The 15483-nt window shown below is 39.3% G+C and overlaps 2 protein-coding genes across 2 annotated transcripts; one reads left to right on the top strand and one right to left on the bottom strand.

Annotated features, from left to right (window-relative positions):
* Nucleotides 1–1419: 1419 nt before the first annotated feature.
* proca1 (protein interacting with cyclin A1) lies at nt 1420–7388 on the bottom strand. Its single transcript, XM_038692243.1, has 4 exons — nt 6707–7388; nt 6479–6611; nt 5380–5514; nt 1420–5266 (listed from the first exon to the last, which is right to left on the bottom strand). The coding sequence occupies exons 1-4, from the start codon at nt 7230–7232 to the stop codon at nt 3517–3519; spliced, it is 2544 nt and encodes an 847-aa protein (XP_038548171.1). The 5' UTR covers nt 7233–7388; the 3' UTR covers nt 1420–3516.
* A 5246-nt stretch (nt 7389–12634) lies between these two features.
* On the top strand, nt 12635–15433 carry zgc:174895 (uncharacterized protein LOC100126024 homolog). Its single transcript, XM_038693938.1, has 5 exons — nt 12635–12844; nt 13029–13122; nt 13422–13568; nt 14909–15004; nt 15075–15433. The coding sequence occupies exons 1-5, from the start codon at nt 12650–12652 to the stop codon at nt 15215–15217; spliced, it is 675 nt and encodes a 224-aa protein (XP_038549866.1). The 5' UTR covers nt 12635–12649; the 3' UTR covers nt 15218–15433.
* The last annotated feature ends 50 nt before the right edge of the window (nt 15434–15483 follow it).

Raw genomic sequence — 15483 nt, 5'->3', positions numbered from 1 at the left:
TCCTGCTGCTTTTAGTTCTGTATAGCCAGCCTCTACCTCCCTTTGCAACTTGCTTGTCAAAATGCTGCTGCAAGGACAAAAAGTCCACATCACCTGGTGTTGGCATCTTTTCACTGCCTTTTAGTGCCTCAGATCTTAATGGCTATTATTAAGGCACTACACAAGCTGGCCTCTTTATATATCTCAGATCTTTAACGCAGCTATAGTCTTCTTTAAGGGGCTTTATAGCCAGTTTCAACTCATTGTTGAGCTGTCTGGCCCACAACTTTATGGTTTTGGTTCACTCTCACCGCTCTCATAGCGTCGTTAATGCTGAAGCAGGCAGCTGTTTCCAGTGAAAAACTTCTAAAAACCCTCTGTATGCTACCTGCTATCAGCACCAGTTAAAATCTAGCTGGTGAACACCATAGACTGTATATAGGTGAACACAGTGGACCGTTTAGCAACGATCAGAGCCAGATGATTTTGACAAATAAACGACTCGATTAAACGCCTGGTCTGGTGTCTATAGAAGTTCTTTGGATGTATAAAACCTCCTAAACCTCGCCGCCCGCTTTAGCTGCTTATAAGTTGCTTAGATCAATAATACAAATAAAAACATATGATATGAACATATGTTAATATGGACATGACTATCTTAAATCGTTAACATTAGATTCTCCACAGTTCAATTGTTCAGTTCATTAAACATAAACAACAAGCTTCATATGGATTTACCTATGTAACCAGCATGGTAGCCGGTTACATTTACCTTTGAAGCACTTGTTAAGTCCAATTGCATAGTTCCTTGATTATTAAATTCCTTTACTCACCGATCAAAAGAATCAAAACAGCTTTTCATAAAAATGAATCCAAGTTGTGAATCCTGTCATGTGAAGTCCATTGCTCTCTGTCTGCTAACTTCTGCCATGCTTTTCTTATCCTGCACCATGTTTTCGTTACATTGCTGCCTACAAAATAAAAGTACATTAGCCGTCTGTCAGTGGTAGATCAAATGAATGACGTGTATTTGATATTATTTGATGATTTTTATACGAGTAATATTCATACTGTTCAAAATAAATAAACTGTTTCATAGTAGCCTATTTCAGTTTTGTGCAAAAGGAATTAAAGGTCTGTCCCATATGGACACCTGTCCAAATATAGGCAGGGTCAATTCAGTGATTTTAGCAAATAAATGCCCGGGCTAAGTTTTACAGTACATTTGCCAAGTAGCCAGAAAAACAACTCTAAAGAATGATAAAGTTGCTCAATAATTGCTGGATGTGTAAATTAGCAAATGTTTGCTAACAAGTTCCCAATATCAATGTTGTTTTCACTGCCCTTAAGTGACAATAATAATTTGTTGCAGGTTTTAACCTCTTAAGTGTCCTCTAGATTTATTCACACACACATACACAAGAGAATTAATGTGTCAGATTAAACTTTCTTTAATTTTTACAATTATACATTTAATGAAACATCATATGGACATAAAAATGCTGTAGACATTCAGAAGTTTTCCACAACTATTAGCCTTTGTGTGTGTGTGTGTGTGTGTGTGTGTGTGTGTGTGTGTGTGTGAGAGAGAGAGAGAGAGAGAATACTGTATGTCTATGTGTGTGTGTTGACCTCTGTGTTAATCATTCTTTATCCCCTTATAATTCTCATTTGGACAGACACTAAAGTTTTCTGTGTTTAATTTCTTATGTAAATGAAAGTTGTGTGAGCATTCTGTGTATTTCTGCAATTATATGAGTTTTAAAATCCCAACCTAGAGTTTAAATCCATTTGCAGATGTTGTGCTTATAAACTTAAACATACATGAAAGCATGAACATGAACCCAAAAGATATTCCCAGAGGTCACAAACTTGCACATGAAATGGAAAATTCCAGCCACTCTTTCTTCCCTCGATGTGAGAAATGGTCTTATCACAGATCCAACTGTGTTAGTCGCTCTGCCATTTCAGCTTATGCTTGTGTCTGAATGCCAAGCTCCTTTGAATGCTTGGGTGTCTTCCAAAAATGCTGAGCTGTAGCATGAAAGTCAGCATTGTTACATAATTTCCACGGTTTGCAAGATTTACACAAGATAATCTGATGCTGTACGATTTTAAATGTGTCAGATGTGATTCAGATCTTATTTGGACACCCTTTCAGACTCATCCAGATGAATTCCTAGTATGCAAGCATATGAGAATCAGCTGACCTGGAGGATTTCAGCCTCCGCATTGGATATTTCAACCCTCATGAGAGGTGAAGAGGTGAAAGTAATGCGTAAAGTGAGCACCTAATCTGTGTGGAGAATGTGACCTTGTGTTAAGGGGCGTGGCAACTATAAGGCCGATGTCCCCAGTCCCTCAGAACAAAAGGACACAGTATGTGCCTAAACTTGCAGAATATTCTTGGCGTGGTTTCTGTGCACACTGTATGGAAAGAACAGTTCACTTAAGATTAATATCAGGTTGAGCAGGTCAGTGTTAAGCCTCTGAGCTTTAGATTTTTCAATTTTCTCCTGTTGATTAAATATTTCCAGCTGAGATAACACGGAAATGTACGCACAAAATTATTTTTAAAAGATCCTTTAGAGTTTTGTCTATCTACAACTAGCTAGCTTTCTCTCTGCTTATTATATTATCATATTTAGCAGAATTTTTGGGTTTTCAGATTATCTACAAAGTTTAAAGGAATGTTTGATATTGTGCACAAATTCACTTTCTTCTTTCGACTTAGATTAAAATATTTTTACCACTCATGTCTGAAGGTAAATATAAAGCTTAAAAACTAGAAACAGGGGGAAACAGCTGGCCTGGCTCTGTCCAAAAGTAGCAAAAGCCACCTACCAGCATCTCTAAAGTAATTAACATGTCAGATATAATTTCTTTAATTTAAATGTGTTAAAGTGTTAAACCAACATGCAAAAGTTGGCAGTAGCTTCATATTTAGCGTACTGAGACAGGAGTTGTACCAATCTTCTCATCTAACTCTCAGCAAGAAAAAAAAATCTTAATTCCCAATGTCAAATTATTTTAAAAAATATATTTATTTCATAACTAGATAGAAACATAGGCACTGTCAGAAACTTTCATAATCATTCAGAAATTTTAATATGCATGCAATAGAGTATTACAAAACACGATTCTCACATTACAATCAAATATGATTTTTGTCAATCTGATTTAAATGCTGAACCAGAAAAGATTATACTGTAAATGCTTTTGATAGCATTTAACACATTGTGTAGCAAGTGTATCTGATTGACAGGAGCTAGCCTAGCCAGCTAAGTTGCTAAAGTTCTTAGCTGATGATACACAGAGCAACTTTTAGAGCAATGGTGCTGGGCAATGTTAGCGTCAGTGGTAATGAGTAAAGATTACTACTGTAATCCCCTTCCCCCCCGCTCCGCCACCCGCCCTGCCGCTATCTGTTCAAAACATAGTCGGACTTGCCACCAGCAACATTGCCCAGCAACACTGCTCAAATTGCACCGTGTATCATCAGCTTTAGCCAATCCTGCCATGCTTGCACCACATGACTCACTTATGTCTAATAGACAGTGCTGCTTTCCTTCTCTTCTTCCTGGTGTATTGTGCTTTTGCTCTCTCAATAGATAACTGAATTGGACTCATGGTGACAATTGCTGAGGTGGTCATGCGGGGCTTCTCAGACCTCTGTAGATTGAGCTCTTCAGTAGAGGCAACTATGGATGGCGTGGTTATAAATGTCATTGGTGATTGTTTGGTCTTAGGGATAGAAACTCCAACACTGAGAGCCGCAGGCAAGGCTTCCTTTCTTGGTTTTCTGATTGTCTGCCTGTATTGTTTCGTAATGATAGAAGGGGCTGCTGTGATAGTGGTCAAAAGCCTCCATTCACTGTGGGTATCTGTTTCTTCTGTAGGCCTGCTAATTGCAGCCGTGGATGCAGGGCTGCTTAAAGCATCAATCGTCTCTGGAGTTGGAAGAACAGGAAGCACATTTTCAGAGCTGTAATGAAAAAGAGGATTTTCGTTTGAAAGAGGCGAGACTGTCTTCCTCCTCCTGCTTCTCAGTCCTCTCTCTTTTGACTTTTGCCTTTTCAAAACGCTAAAGGAGGAGTTTTGAGCCTTAACTTGGACGGCCATCTTCCCTCCATAAATGTCCAGCCTGTGTGAAACCTGCTGCTGTGTGGTGGGCACCGATGGTACGGTGGGAGCCCCAGTGAGAGGGATCACTTTCAGATTGTCCACTGAGGAATTTTCATGGGCAGCAGTCACAATGGGAGAATCTGAGCTGACTTTCCTCCTTTTTTTCCTCTCCTTTCTGTCTCCTCTCTCCTTTGACCTGTTCCTTTTGACTTTGGTGATTACAATGGGGGTCCTGGCAGAGATGAAGACAGGTCGCTTTTCAGTGTTGCTCCCAAAGCTTTGTTGCTCTGGCTTTGCCACTGGGGTTGTGGTAATGATGGTGGGGACAGAAATGGCACTTAAGTTGTCTGTTGTACTCATTAAAAGTCCTTCAGAAGAAGGAAGAGGAATTTTCTTGCTCTTCTTTCTCCCTTTTCTTAGCCTTCTGGTGTTTGCTTTCTGTGGAACAGTTGCCACTGTTGATGGCGTAGAAAGGGTGATTTCTTCTGTGGTCATCTTATCTCTGTCCGACTCTGCCGGTATCTTCTGGATTATCGTAGATGATGTAATGGAAACAGTCTCCTTATCCATCGCTGGTTCATCTTTCATGACTTCATTGGAGGACTCTTCTTTTACCCGGAGCACATGTTCACTGTCACTGACTCTGTTTGCGTTTCTACTTGACTGGTCATGTGTGCGTGCCTCACAGATGAAGTTACTTAAAGCAATGGCTTCTTCTGCTTTGCAGCCAGATGTTGAAACAACTGCTCCTTCCTCTATTTTAACAGCCTCTGCTTTCTGCTTTCTCTTCCTCCCCTTTCCCTTTCCTTTTCCTTTCTGCTTTTTGGTGGTTTTCTTCTTCTTCCCTGTGTTCTTCCTCTTCTTCTTCTCTGAGCTTTGCGACTCCCCTTTATCAGAGTCGGTGGTGGAGCTTTGAGAGGTGGAGACAGTAGCAAGGACCTTGATGAAGTCCTCAGCAGCAGTGACAACGTTTCTGAGGGAAGGCTCTTCAGGGCCTGACATTGGAGACTGTGCTGTACTCTCTGTTTTTTCTTCCTCGCTTTTCTTGGACTCCTTCTTGGGAGGAGCCACTGTCAGCTCATCAATGACATCAATACCGCCAAAGTCATACGGGACCGCCTCTTTCAGCACAGCAACGGGCAGCTTCTCATATCGTTTACACCTACGAGAGAGTGAACGAAGGAGGTGTTGTGTGAGGTGATTTCACAAAGTAATACAACTCAGTATGTTGCAAATCTACTTAAAAGCTTAACACCGGAATCCACTGATACTTACATGCCATACCAGTGCCGCTCTGCACATTGTTCTTCATAGGCAAACTCAAAGCAAGGCACACCGATGACATTGAAGAAAGCCTGACCAACTACCCTGGAAGATGTGTCATTGACTTTCCTCAGACAATCTTTCAACCTGCAGAGAGTGACAAATAGATTTGTTTCAAGTCGTCTCTTTCAGAAATTATTTAAATGCAAAAAGGACATACATATTTGACTCTTTTCTTCGATTCAACTCCTGCAGATATTCCCCGCTTTCTAAATTCCAAAACTTTGTGTAAAGTTATCAAAAAAGTTTGCATTAACCAACAAACTAAATTTTTAGGTGTCATGTACACTTCTTACTTTATTAGTGTTCTTTGGTGTCACGGTCTAATCAACAGCAATTCATTTGTTTGTTGGTCCTCCTGAAACTTTCTGACATTATTTTGTCTCTAAAGCCACCTGCCTTCAATTTTCTCAAAAGCTAAAGTTTCCTGCCATAGAACCTGTAGATTAAAACAAATGTGACTGGTAACATTTGTCAAAATGACTTAAAAGCTAAAACCTAATAAGCTGTAACAGCTGCAAATCACTAAATTTATTGTAACAAGTTATGTAGTCTTTGTATGCATTTTTTAATTGTAATACATTTATTATAGTTTTAAAATTTAAAAGTTGATGCAAAATATGACCTAACTTTTAAGAGTTCCAGGAAGTTTGTCAGAACTTAACAGCGGTTTACTGAACTTAAAGTCTGAAGTTTAATGTATTAGTTTTTACAACTTTTGATATCTGAAATTCATTCCCATACAGTTATTTGTGTTGATTGTGCTTTTAACACACCATATTGGATGATTCTTTAAAAGATAGATGCACAAATAGATGCATAATTTTTATGAAAATATGTCATATATAGTTTCATTGTTCCACATGCTGTCACATTCATGCATCATTTGCATTACCAACCAGTATCCTTAACACAGATGTAATTGGGCATATGCTTGAAAAACTGGTCCAATTTACAGTTAATTAAACTGTATGCAAGCAGAAACCATTTTTGTCGTAAGACTTGTAGTGAAAATGCATCAACAATCAACAAAAGTATTTTTGGTACTCACGCAGTATCACAGTCACAATGGCAGATGGAGTGCCACTTGAAATTAGTGTGGCCATACTTTGAGGAGAAGGCGTGGATGACATGAGGGCAGTGGTCATGAATACGGCAGCAGCTGTCGGTCTGTGCAAACTCTCCTGCAACAATCAGAATTATTAAACCGGTGGATCTTTGACACACACTCACACAAGGCGCACATTTAACTTAATTTGCTTACTGGAATCTAACCTACCGAGCTGGTCATAATGATCAGCCATGTTTCCAGCTCCACACCACAGGGTCCCAGGATAAGTAAAGCCTCTCTTGGATCTTTTTAAAACCTTTTCTTTCATCGCGGGGTCATCGCTGCGACGCTTCACCCTGCCTCTGCGTTCCGACCGTTCTTTAAAATCCCGGCACATCAGTTTAGCTTCATCCATGCGTGCAAAACGCGTCTCCAGTTGCCGCCCGGCTCTCTGCCTTGTCAGTCCCAACCTGCACTCGTGCATGAACGATTTCACCAGCATCTGGTTCACAACGACAGAGCAGGTCACAAGCTTCCCGGCGGGACTGACAACGGAGCGCACCGCCTCGGCTCCGTCTGACACCTGGTAGAGGAAATTCTCCCTGACGGTTGACATTTTTGCGCAAAAGGTGCCATTGAGCATGGAGAACATTTCTTTGCTCTCCTTCTCTGCGTCCAAAGCGCGGCTCAGGAAGTCGCCCTTGACGAAGTTTCTGTCCAGATAAGACAGAAAGACAAAGAAGACCGACCACATGATGCGGCGAGTGGCACTTTCAGCACCTCGCGTAACGGAGACAGCTCCTAGCGTTTTTAGGCGCTCTCGAGCAGCCCTCCCACTTTTAAGGAGAAGCTCAAGTGGTGTGATTATTAATACGATAAATGGCAACGCTGGGAGGAGTCAGCCGAATTAACCTCTTTAGATTTCCAGCCCGGGTAGGGTATCTTTGTCCTACATAATCACAGACCAGAGAGTAGATATTAGGCTACCCACCAGTACTTCACTGAATTAAAACATGTAGACGGAGAGAGAGGGTTAATCTGTGGGTGTGTGGAGCGCGAACCTCCAGCATCTTTCGCTGCAGAGAGAGATGACCGCAGGTTACCTCTCAACCCCCCTCAGCCCAGCCCCCCAAAAGTGGAGATTTACTTTGGGAACACGCAAGGAGGAGGTTCTAGCTCACCCCACTCCCCATGGTAACAAGCATGGGGTGATTGTGCCAACCCAGGAGATTGGACATCTTTCAAATGCTACAAAACAAGCACTGAATTGGCGATGACCTAAATCACAATGTAGGGACAAAACTCTTTCATTGTGGAATGTGGAGAAAGGTTGGTGCTGTCACAGGCAAACCCCACTGACTGAAGGACAGACCACAAGACTGAGGCTGAACTGATGGTTGTATTCAGACAAAACTCCTTAAAATAATGGAGTGATCAATTGACTGTGTGGCATGGAGGGCTACCTATCAGCAGAATTAGTCCAAAATTAGTGCTTCATATTGCCTCCAAAACTACGATTTCTTTATTGGATTACATCATGTTAAAATGTGTTGGCCATTAAATATTTGCTTCTGTTATCAAAGTGGTCAAAACCAAATTCTCTGTCAGTCAAATATCTCCAAATATGATTATGTTGACCTTATAATGGGAAGAAACATTTATTCATATTAAATAAAAATGACACTGAATCACCCAGTAACTCTGCCACCTTTTTACTGCCTACCACTATATATTCATCATTCTCTATTTCAGAGCTGCTCATACTGTTCATATTCTATATTGTATATACTGGAAACCAATCCACCTTCCTCATGTACATAACACCACACATAGTCCTTATTTATTCCAGCGCTCTTTGCACTCATCACACTGTGTACATGTATGCTTGTATGTGTATGTGCACCTGTATATCACATCTACCTCCAATATGTACATAATAATAACAATAATGGTAATAATAATTTTTCTCCCACATTCTTTTCACTCTGCTCATTGCACTATTGTCTTAATCTGCCTGTTTTTGTTCATAGTGTGTATATATGTGACTCACTAAGACTAAGACTCACTAATTATTATTTTTTCTGATGTCTCCACTTTATATAGCACTTGTTTCGTTAGTGACTTGTAGACATGAAATTATTCTTTTTATTTGCTGACTAATTAATTCAATGTTTACAAAACTGCAGAGTTGCTGCTGATCAATTGCAATGCATTGTCCTCTGCATCTGTGAACAAGTGGCCATTCCCAAAGAAAAGAAAAACCTCTTGTCAGGTTGGGTTCTCTAATCAGCCCAGTGTTTTGTCACATGGTTGGTCTTACAGGGAGCTCTAGAGGTGGAGATCCAGCCTACTCAAGGCACTGAAATCGGATTGTTGGAAGGCGGAGAGAAATGATGTAAAATCACCAGAGGCAACATCCGACCAAATCTTGAGGGAGGGCAAAGAAAAAAAAGAAAAGTTTCTCATGAATTAAAGTGGTCTCTGCAGGAAGGATTTAGGGCGAAATGAGGAAAATAATCCTGCTGTTCACCAGGAAAGAGTTGGAGTCGACTAACACCGCACAGTGAAACAGATAGGTGACACTTAATGAAATATGTATTGTATTTATTCCTGCTGAGTAAGGCTCCTTTCATTTGCTCCATTGTGCATTTCATCCACAGAGAGGCCAGCTGCAGAACAGCGTCCCCCGAATGACTTGAGGAGTCAGTGTCTGACTCAAGGACACCTTTCTGTGAGTTCGGTGCATCATGCTGATGAGCCTGCAGAGTTTACAGATGCAGGATGATTCTTGCAACGTTAATAGGGAGTGCAGTTACCTCATCGGTATAAATGATGGTAATATGTATGAAAAGTGCTACAAGTACGTATACTGAACATGCATGAAGAACTAAAATGCATTCCTTTATTGAAACACGCCCAAATTCATTGAAGTCCAATGAGTGTGTTAAAGGTTCTGTCTACTCACATTATAGGGATATTTTCCTTCTCCTCTCACTTTAGTTGGATCTACTTCTGCAGATAGTTGGTTGCATCTTTTGGCAACCACCCAATATAATAGGGGTGGTAAGAAAGGGGTTTCGTTTGTGGTGATCACTGCATTAAACTTTTGAAAAACTCAACAGTGATCCGTCTACAGTGTCCCAGTGCCATAATCGGCATGTTGTTGCTAAAACTGCATCTTAAAACTCTCTTTCTTCATCTTTTTTGTGTTTTGGGTGAATGAATGTGTGACATGTAAGTTAGTGAAGAAACCACAGAGAATTGTTACCTTACTCTTCAGTTCAACTCAGAGCTTAATAGCATCCTTCAGCTCATTATTTTGGTTTAACGTCCCACAACTTTACTTAATTGATTTAATCTCTTTGCTCTTATCTGTTTGTTTTTTGGCATCAGTGGGTGGCTTGTAGGCAAAAAAAAAGCTCCTAAAAACCCACTTGAACCCAACCTTCCCAGCACCGAACGGCAGACAGACAATGTTAGCAGCTAGCTGGTGTGGACATTCTGGAGCATTTAGCACCTAAATCAGAGATAAAGGAGAATGAATATTGGACTTGCGTTTGCCCAGGTGGACAAAAATGACTCCCAGTGAATGCTAATGTTGCTCTATATCTGCTGGATGTGTAAATGAGCAACTGTTTACTAATAAGTTAACAATATCACTTGAAAGGTGATGATTATCTATGTCAGTGTTGTGTTTACAGCCTGCCCCCAAGTGGCCAAAACATTTGTTATTTTAGGTTTAAGCATTTCTCTATAAGATTTTCCACGACTATACACATTAAAACCTTCAAATCACCATGAGATAATACAGCACTATCTGCTCAGATTTATAACCTTGTGAATCTTGTAAGTGTGCAAAAAACATGCAAACGTGGAAACAAAAGCATTTGAGCAGTTACATTCACTGTAAGTTCATTTGGTTTGAGATACACCTAAGACAAAACTGTGGGAAAGTACAGTTATGTTAGCAGAAAGGTGAACACTCAGCTTGAACTCTGTTGAACAAAACTAGGATGATATTTCAGATCTGTTGATTTAATAACTGTAATAACATTTCCAGTCTGAGAACAGGGAACAAGATCTCCACCTGAGCTTATTTAGACACAGGTCCTCTGGCGATTCTAAACACCTGAAGACCGCCGCTCTGAGCAGGATTTAGAATAACAACCTGAGGCAATATAATTTTTAAAGGATCATCAGCCACAGTTTCTCCAGTCCAGTGACCACCTACAAAAAATAACAAATTCTTTAATATCTGTGTTTCATCACTTGAGAGTTTTTTAGGAGGGTAGTAATATGTAAAGTATACTTTCAACGAAAATCAATCGTATTTTATTTATTATTATTATTATTTTATTTTATTATTTTATTCGTCTCATTTTTATAACCAATTTTCATAAAATTAGTAAAAGTCATGACGGTTCAGTGTGTAAGTTTTAGTGGCATCTAGTGGTGAGTGTTGCGAATTGCAACCAGCAGCTTACTGTGCATTCATGTGCTCCTCGGATGGTCCCATTTCCTGAGTTCATGTGTTCATGCACTCTTAAGTCGGAATGTAGAATCAACATGGATGCTACTACAAAGATGTGTTACATTAGCATTATCAGAGCATATAAATAACATGCAGACATGTAGTTCACTCTACATGGGCAGCAAATTAACCATTACAACCATATTACACATTGTGTGTGTGTGTGGCGCATGCGCCGATCGCCACAATAGGCTTCACGGGTCTTTCTGTTGTGCATTTTTCCAGACCCCAAAAGCGGCGGATGGCCAGACGATTTCATCCACCATCACCACGTTAACCACGGGTGCTATTTTCGTTCTCTGTGTGACACTAAAGTTTTTGTAGTGTCGTCAGCTTCTGTCAAGCTTAAGCCCATTGTACAACAAGTCAAGGTACAAAAATTACAGCGTCATGTGCTAAATTGATGCTTCATCTGCAGATTGGTTGACTCTTGGGTGTCATGTGACCAGAGTGTTATGGCAGCCTTTGCAATTACAAAATCTCTTATAAATGTAATTAATCGTTCAGCCCTAATTCTGATTATTCATTATATCAGTCACTGCTCACCCCTCCCATTTCAAGCGTGCAGAAGAAGCTACGGTGGCTGACTCTGTCGGCTCTTGTGCTAAATAATATGCGTGGGCCTCCATTTGTCCAAATAATCTCTTCTGATTCAATGTAGTGAGGAAACGTGCTCTGTAGAGCAGTTTGTCCATTTGGGCTACTGTAGAAACATGGCAGCGTACCATGGAGACTTCCATGTAAGAGGACCCACGGTGTATGTAGATAGAAATGGCACATTCTATGCATATTTCATAATATTGTAGATCATAGGTTCCCAAACTTTCTGTAAGAACAATGCTGTGTGTGTTTTTTAAGATGCTAAAGGGTCTTTGTGACCCCAAACAGAACATCAGGGTCAAGATGTTGACAACTAACAGATTCCTATGTGAGGACTAGTTTAAAAGGGTAATTGTGATTTCAGTAAAAAGACATTCCACATATGAGCTGTAGCTGTGTCTTAATGTAATAGCCTAAAAATATATCCTCATTTAGCTTGCTAATCAATGTTATCTGTTAAAACCACGTTCAAAAACAAGTTAGGCCATTACACAGTTTTTCATTGAGTGTTCTCTTTGACATGTATTATCATAAAACAATAATGTCAGTTTTGATAATTATCTACTCTTTAAGTCTCTGTAAAATTATATTCGTACACTGTAGTTAAATGAACGGAAAGTAATGGCTGCCTGAAATGCAAGAAACATGCATTAAAGCAATTAAAACACTTTGGTGTGCCTTAGACAATAGTCTGCAGTGATGTAAATTGTGCAGGATTTGTAGAAGATCAAACAACACATTGGTATGATTAATTAATGGCAAAACTACCTCAAAGCAAGGAGGTCGATGCAAGAAACAGCAATGAAAAAAACGATAAAACATCTGTAAACTTATCTCATTTGCAGCAAATTTATTATCTGAGCTATCAGTCACAAAGGTCATTGAGCACAGTTGGCGAGACAGAGATTGGTCATCAAATCATTAGTCGACTTGATTTTGAATAAGAAAAAACACTGCACTGACTGCAGGGACATAAGTAACTAACTTTAGTGTTGTAAATAGCCCGCTCCCACCCACCATTCGCCCCACTGGAACCTGATATGGGCGACTCTCTGTCTCATTCACAGTCCAGTCACCCCAGTTTCTCAGCGCAGACAAGTGGTGTTTTTCAAATGGATGTGTTGGCCATTCCTGCAGACAGGCATAAAGGATGGTACCTTTCTCTGATGGCACCCAACACAAAAGGACCGAAGTTTGCCTGGCTGGACCCGTCCAGACTCTACTGCAACTCCAAGGTATGACGGTAAAGAAGGAATGATTTCTAGTTACCCAGCAGTTTGTTGAGCTGTTGATACTGTCTACTGTCTTCCCTATCACTGAAAAAAACTCATTTAAAACTGTAAAGCTATAAAGCTGTGTGTGTATTTTACATGCACACTTTGCATTTTGTGCATTTACTGTCTTTGCACTTGAATTAAGGCTCTTGCAGATTGTGTCAAAGACCTTCTCATTCCATTTCACAACGACACCATTGACCTGGTAGCCGGGATAGATGCAATGGGATTCATTCTTGGTAAGAAAACAAACCAAATCAATTTATGAAGTGAAGTAAATGGTAGGTTAAGAGCAATCACACTTGGTGTCTCACACTCATTTTATTTTAAGAAACAGTTGTGTGCTCTTACGTACAGTCAGGAGGACCCCCCAGGCACAGATTCTAAATTTAGATATTTTGGCACTTCTGAATCCTGCCTCATAGCATGACAGCGTGTGGAAGCATACTTCATCTGATTCAAACTAAGGGTTAGCCTCAAAAGGGAATCATTTTTGATTCTGTCAGCGTGGATGCATGTTTATGATGTGTTTTTTCAGGGGCTTCTGTTGCCACCACCCTCGGAAAAGGTTTTCTGGCTGTCCGCAAAGCAGGACACCTGTGTGTCGCAACCCAAACCCAAAACTACACTGACTATACGGGAAGAGACAAGACTTTGGAAGTAAGGCTGGATGTGCTAAACCCAGGTTAATCTTCCTTTGTTTTTTAACCTTTAACCATGTCACTTATCTCTGTTGAGAAGATGAATGTTTTCCCAGCTGGCAACCTCAGAGTTTTGAGAGCTACAGCCTCAAATATGAAAAAGAACACATTTTGTGAGTGCTGACAATGATATCAATAGGTTTAGATTTATGTTTTTGTAAGTATTTAGTCTTTTATTGGGATAATTTCAATGCAAAATGCTATACATGGGTTGTGTGATTATTTAGATCATCATCTGGCACCAAACCACTATATTGAAAGCTTCAATGCACAGCTGTTTTTATATGTAAAATTCAAATAATTTAAACATAAATTGAAGATTTGAGGATGACTTTGACCAGACTATAGCATACTCATTTCTTATGTATTCATAAATAACAATTAATCAATGTTTTTTCATAATTAATTAATCTGTTCATTATTTGGTCGATTAATCGTATAGCCTAAAAAAGTCAATTCACAACGTCTTTAATAATTTTCCACACACCAAAGTGATCAATTCAAATTGCTATTTTATTCAACCAACAGTCCAAAACCCAAAGATTACTACCTGAAACCATGGAAATTATTGCCAGTTCTGACAATCAACTAATAGACTAATTGTTGCAGCTCTAAAATTGTCCTAATCTTGAACACAATAAAACAGTTTAAACCACAGGTTTCTTTATGTACTTCATGTCCATTCCTGTGGCACCCTCTAGTGTTAACGTGTGAATTAAAGATACAGAACATTTTGCTCTATGATTATGATACATATCTTTGACATCATTTGGAATTTGGAGTTAGATTCTCTTTTAATCATCTTTAATACACCAAAGATCATCTCTTGTACAAACACAAAAATATTCCATTGCTGTCTTTTTTTTCCTGCCAAAAAATACTGGCTAGGACTTCGAAAGACTATTGTTAGAGATTTATTTATTCATTTTTCATGACCGGGTCAGATTTCAGGATTTGATATTTTGTTTTTGGAGCAGAAACAGATGTTGATTTAATTTAGATTTACAGGTTTTTTGTGCATATTTACATTTATACATGTATACACCATATTATGTTATGTAACACTACATTTTTTGTGTTGTTTGCTTTGTATTGTACTAGATGGAGTATAATAAATTACACTTTCCTTTTCAGAAAGATTGTAATTATATTTTTCTTAATTCTGAGAGAAAGAATTTTTGCTATTCTCCCTCTCTTTGTGTCCTCTTTATAAAAAATATGTAGTGTATTCATTGTCTTTTGACTTTGTTTACAATGTGAACACTTCAATAAAGAATTGTTTTTAAGATTCTGTGGATCTAAGTAACTTGACTCCTTCCTGCAGGTGTGAGGGTGCTGTTAGTGGACCAATGGATAGAGACTGGTGGCACCATGAAGGCAGCAATCCAACTGGTGGAGAGGCTGGGTGGCACTGTTGTAGGTCAGTCAAGATGGTCAGAGTAATTGATCCTAATCATTTTAATGCAAATATCACACTTTGTTTCCTGCAGGTGTGGCAGCCATGGCCATCGAGAACACTGAGGGAGGAAAGTGGATTAAAGAAAATTACAAATACTCTCACTGCATCCACGAAGAGCTCCAGAGCCAAATTGATCGAAAGTGTCTTGAATCCTTCAAAAACTTCATCAACTGAACAACAAAACATTTTTATTACCTCTGTAAAGAAGAAAAGGGGAATAGTGATATTTTCTAAGACGGAGATGGTGAGGAAATCTGATCTGCATAGACATTGTATTTTTTAAGAGAGTGAAATCTCTGTTTAATATGACATCTTTTCAACTAACACAAGCTGTACTGTGAGTTCAACTAAATAATTTTCTTAAAATAAATGTTTCTTATTTTCAAATCACTGAAAGGTCTTTTGTCCTCTTTTTTAATGTTTATTTTATTATATTTAAA

Source organism: Micropterus salmoides, unplaced genomic scaffold (genome assembly GCF_014851395.1).
Source record: "Micropterus salmoides isolate LMB-PRFRI ecotype aquatic unplaced genomic scaffold, ASM1485139v1 Ms_hic_scaffold_3, whole genome shotgun sequence".
NCBI lineage: Eukaryota > Metazoa > Chordata > Actinopteri > Centrarchiformes > Centrarchidae > Micropterus > Micropterus salmoides.
This window is presented reverse-complemented; position numbering and strand designations above follow the sequence as displayed.

Excerpts from the sequence above, each read along its gene's own strand:
- proca1 (XM_038692243.1), bottom strand. The coding sequence starts at position 7,232 with ATGTGGTCGGTCTTCTTTGTCTTTCTGTCTTATCTGGACAGAAACTTC. Across the intron at positions 5,515-6,478 it reads CATTGTGACTGTGATACTGC|GTTGAAAGATTGTCTGAGGA; the intron begins GTGAGTACCAAA and ends CACTCTCTGCAG. Across the intron at positions 5,267-5,379 it reads GAGCGGCACTGGTATGGCAT|GTGTAAACGATATGAGAAGC; the intron begins GTAAGTATCAGT and ends ACTCTCTCGTAG.
- zgc:174895 (XM_038693938.1), top strand. The coding sequence starts at position 12,650 with ATGGGCGACTCTCTGTCTCATTCACAGTCCAGTCACCCCAGTTTCTCA. Across the intron at positions 12,845-13,028 it reads GACTCTACTGCAACTCCAAG|GCTCTTGCAGATTGTGTCAA; the intron begins GTATGACGGTAA and ends ACTTGAATTAAG. Across the intron at positions 13,569-14,908 it reads GCTGGATGTGCTAAACCCAG|GTGTGAGGGTGCTGTTAGTG; the intron begins GTTAATCTTCCT and ends TCCTTCCTGCAG.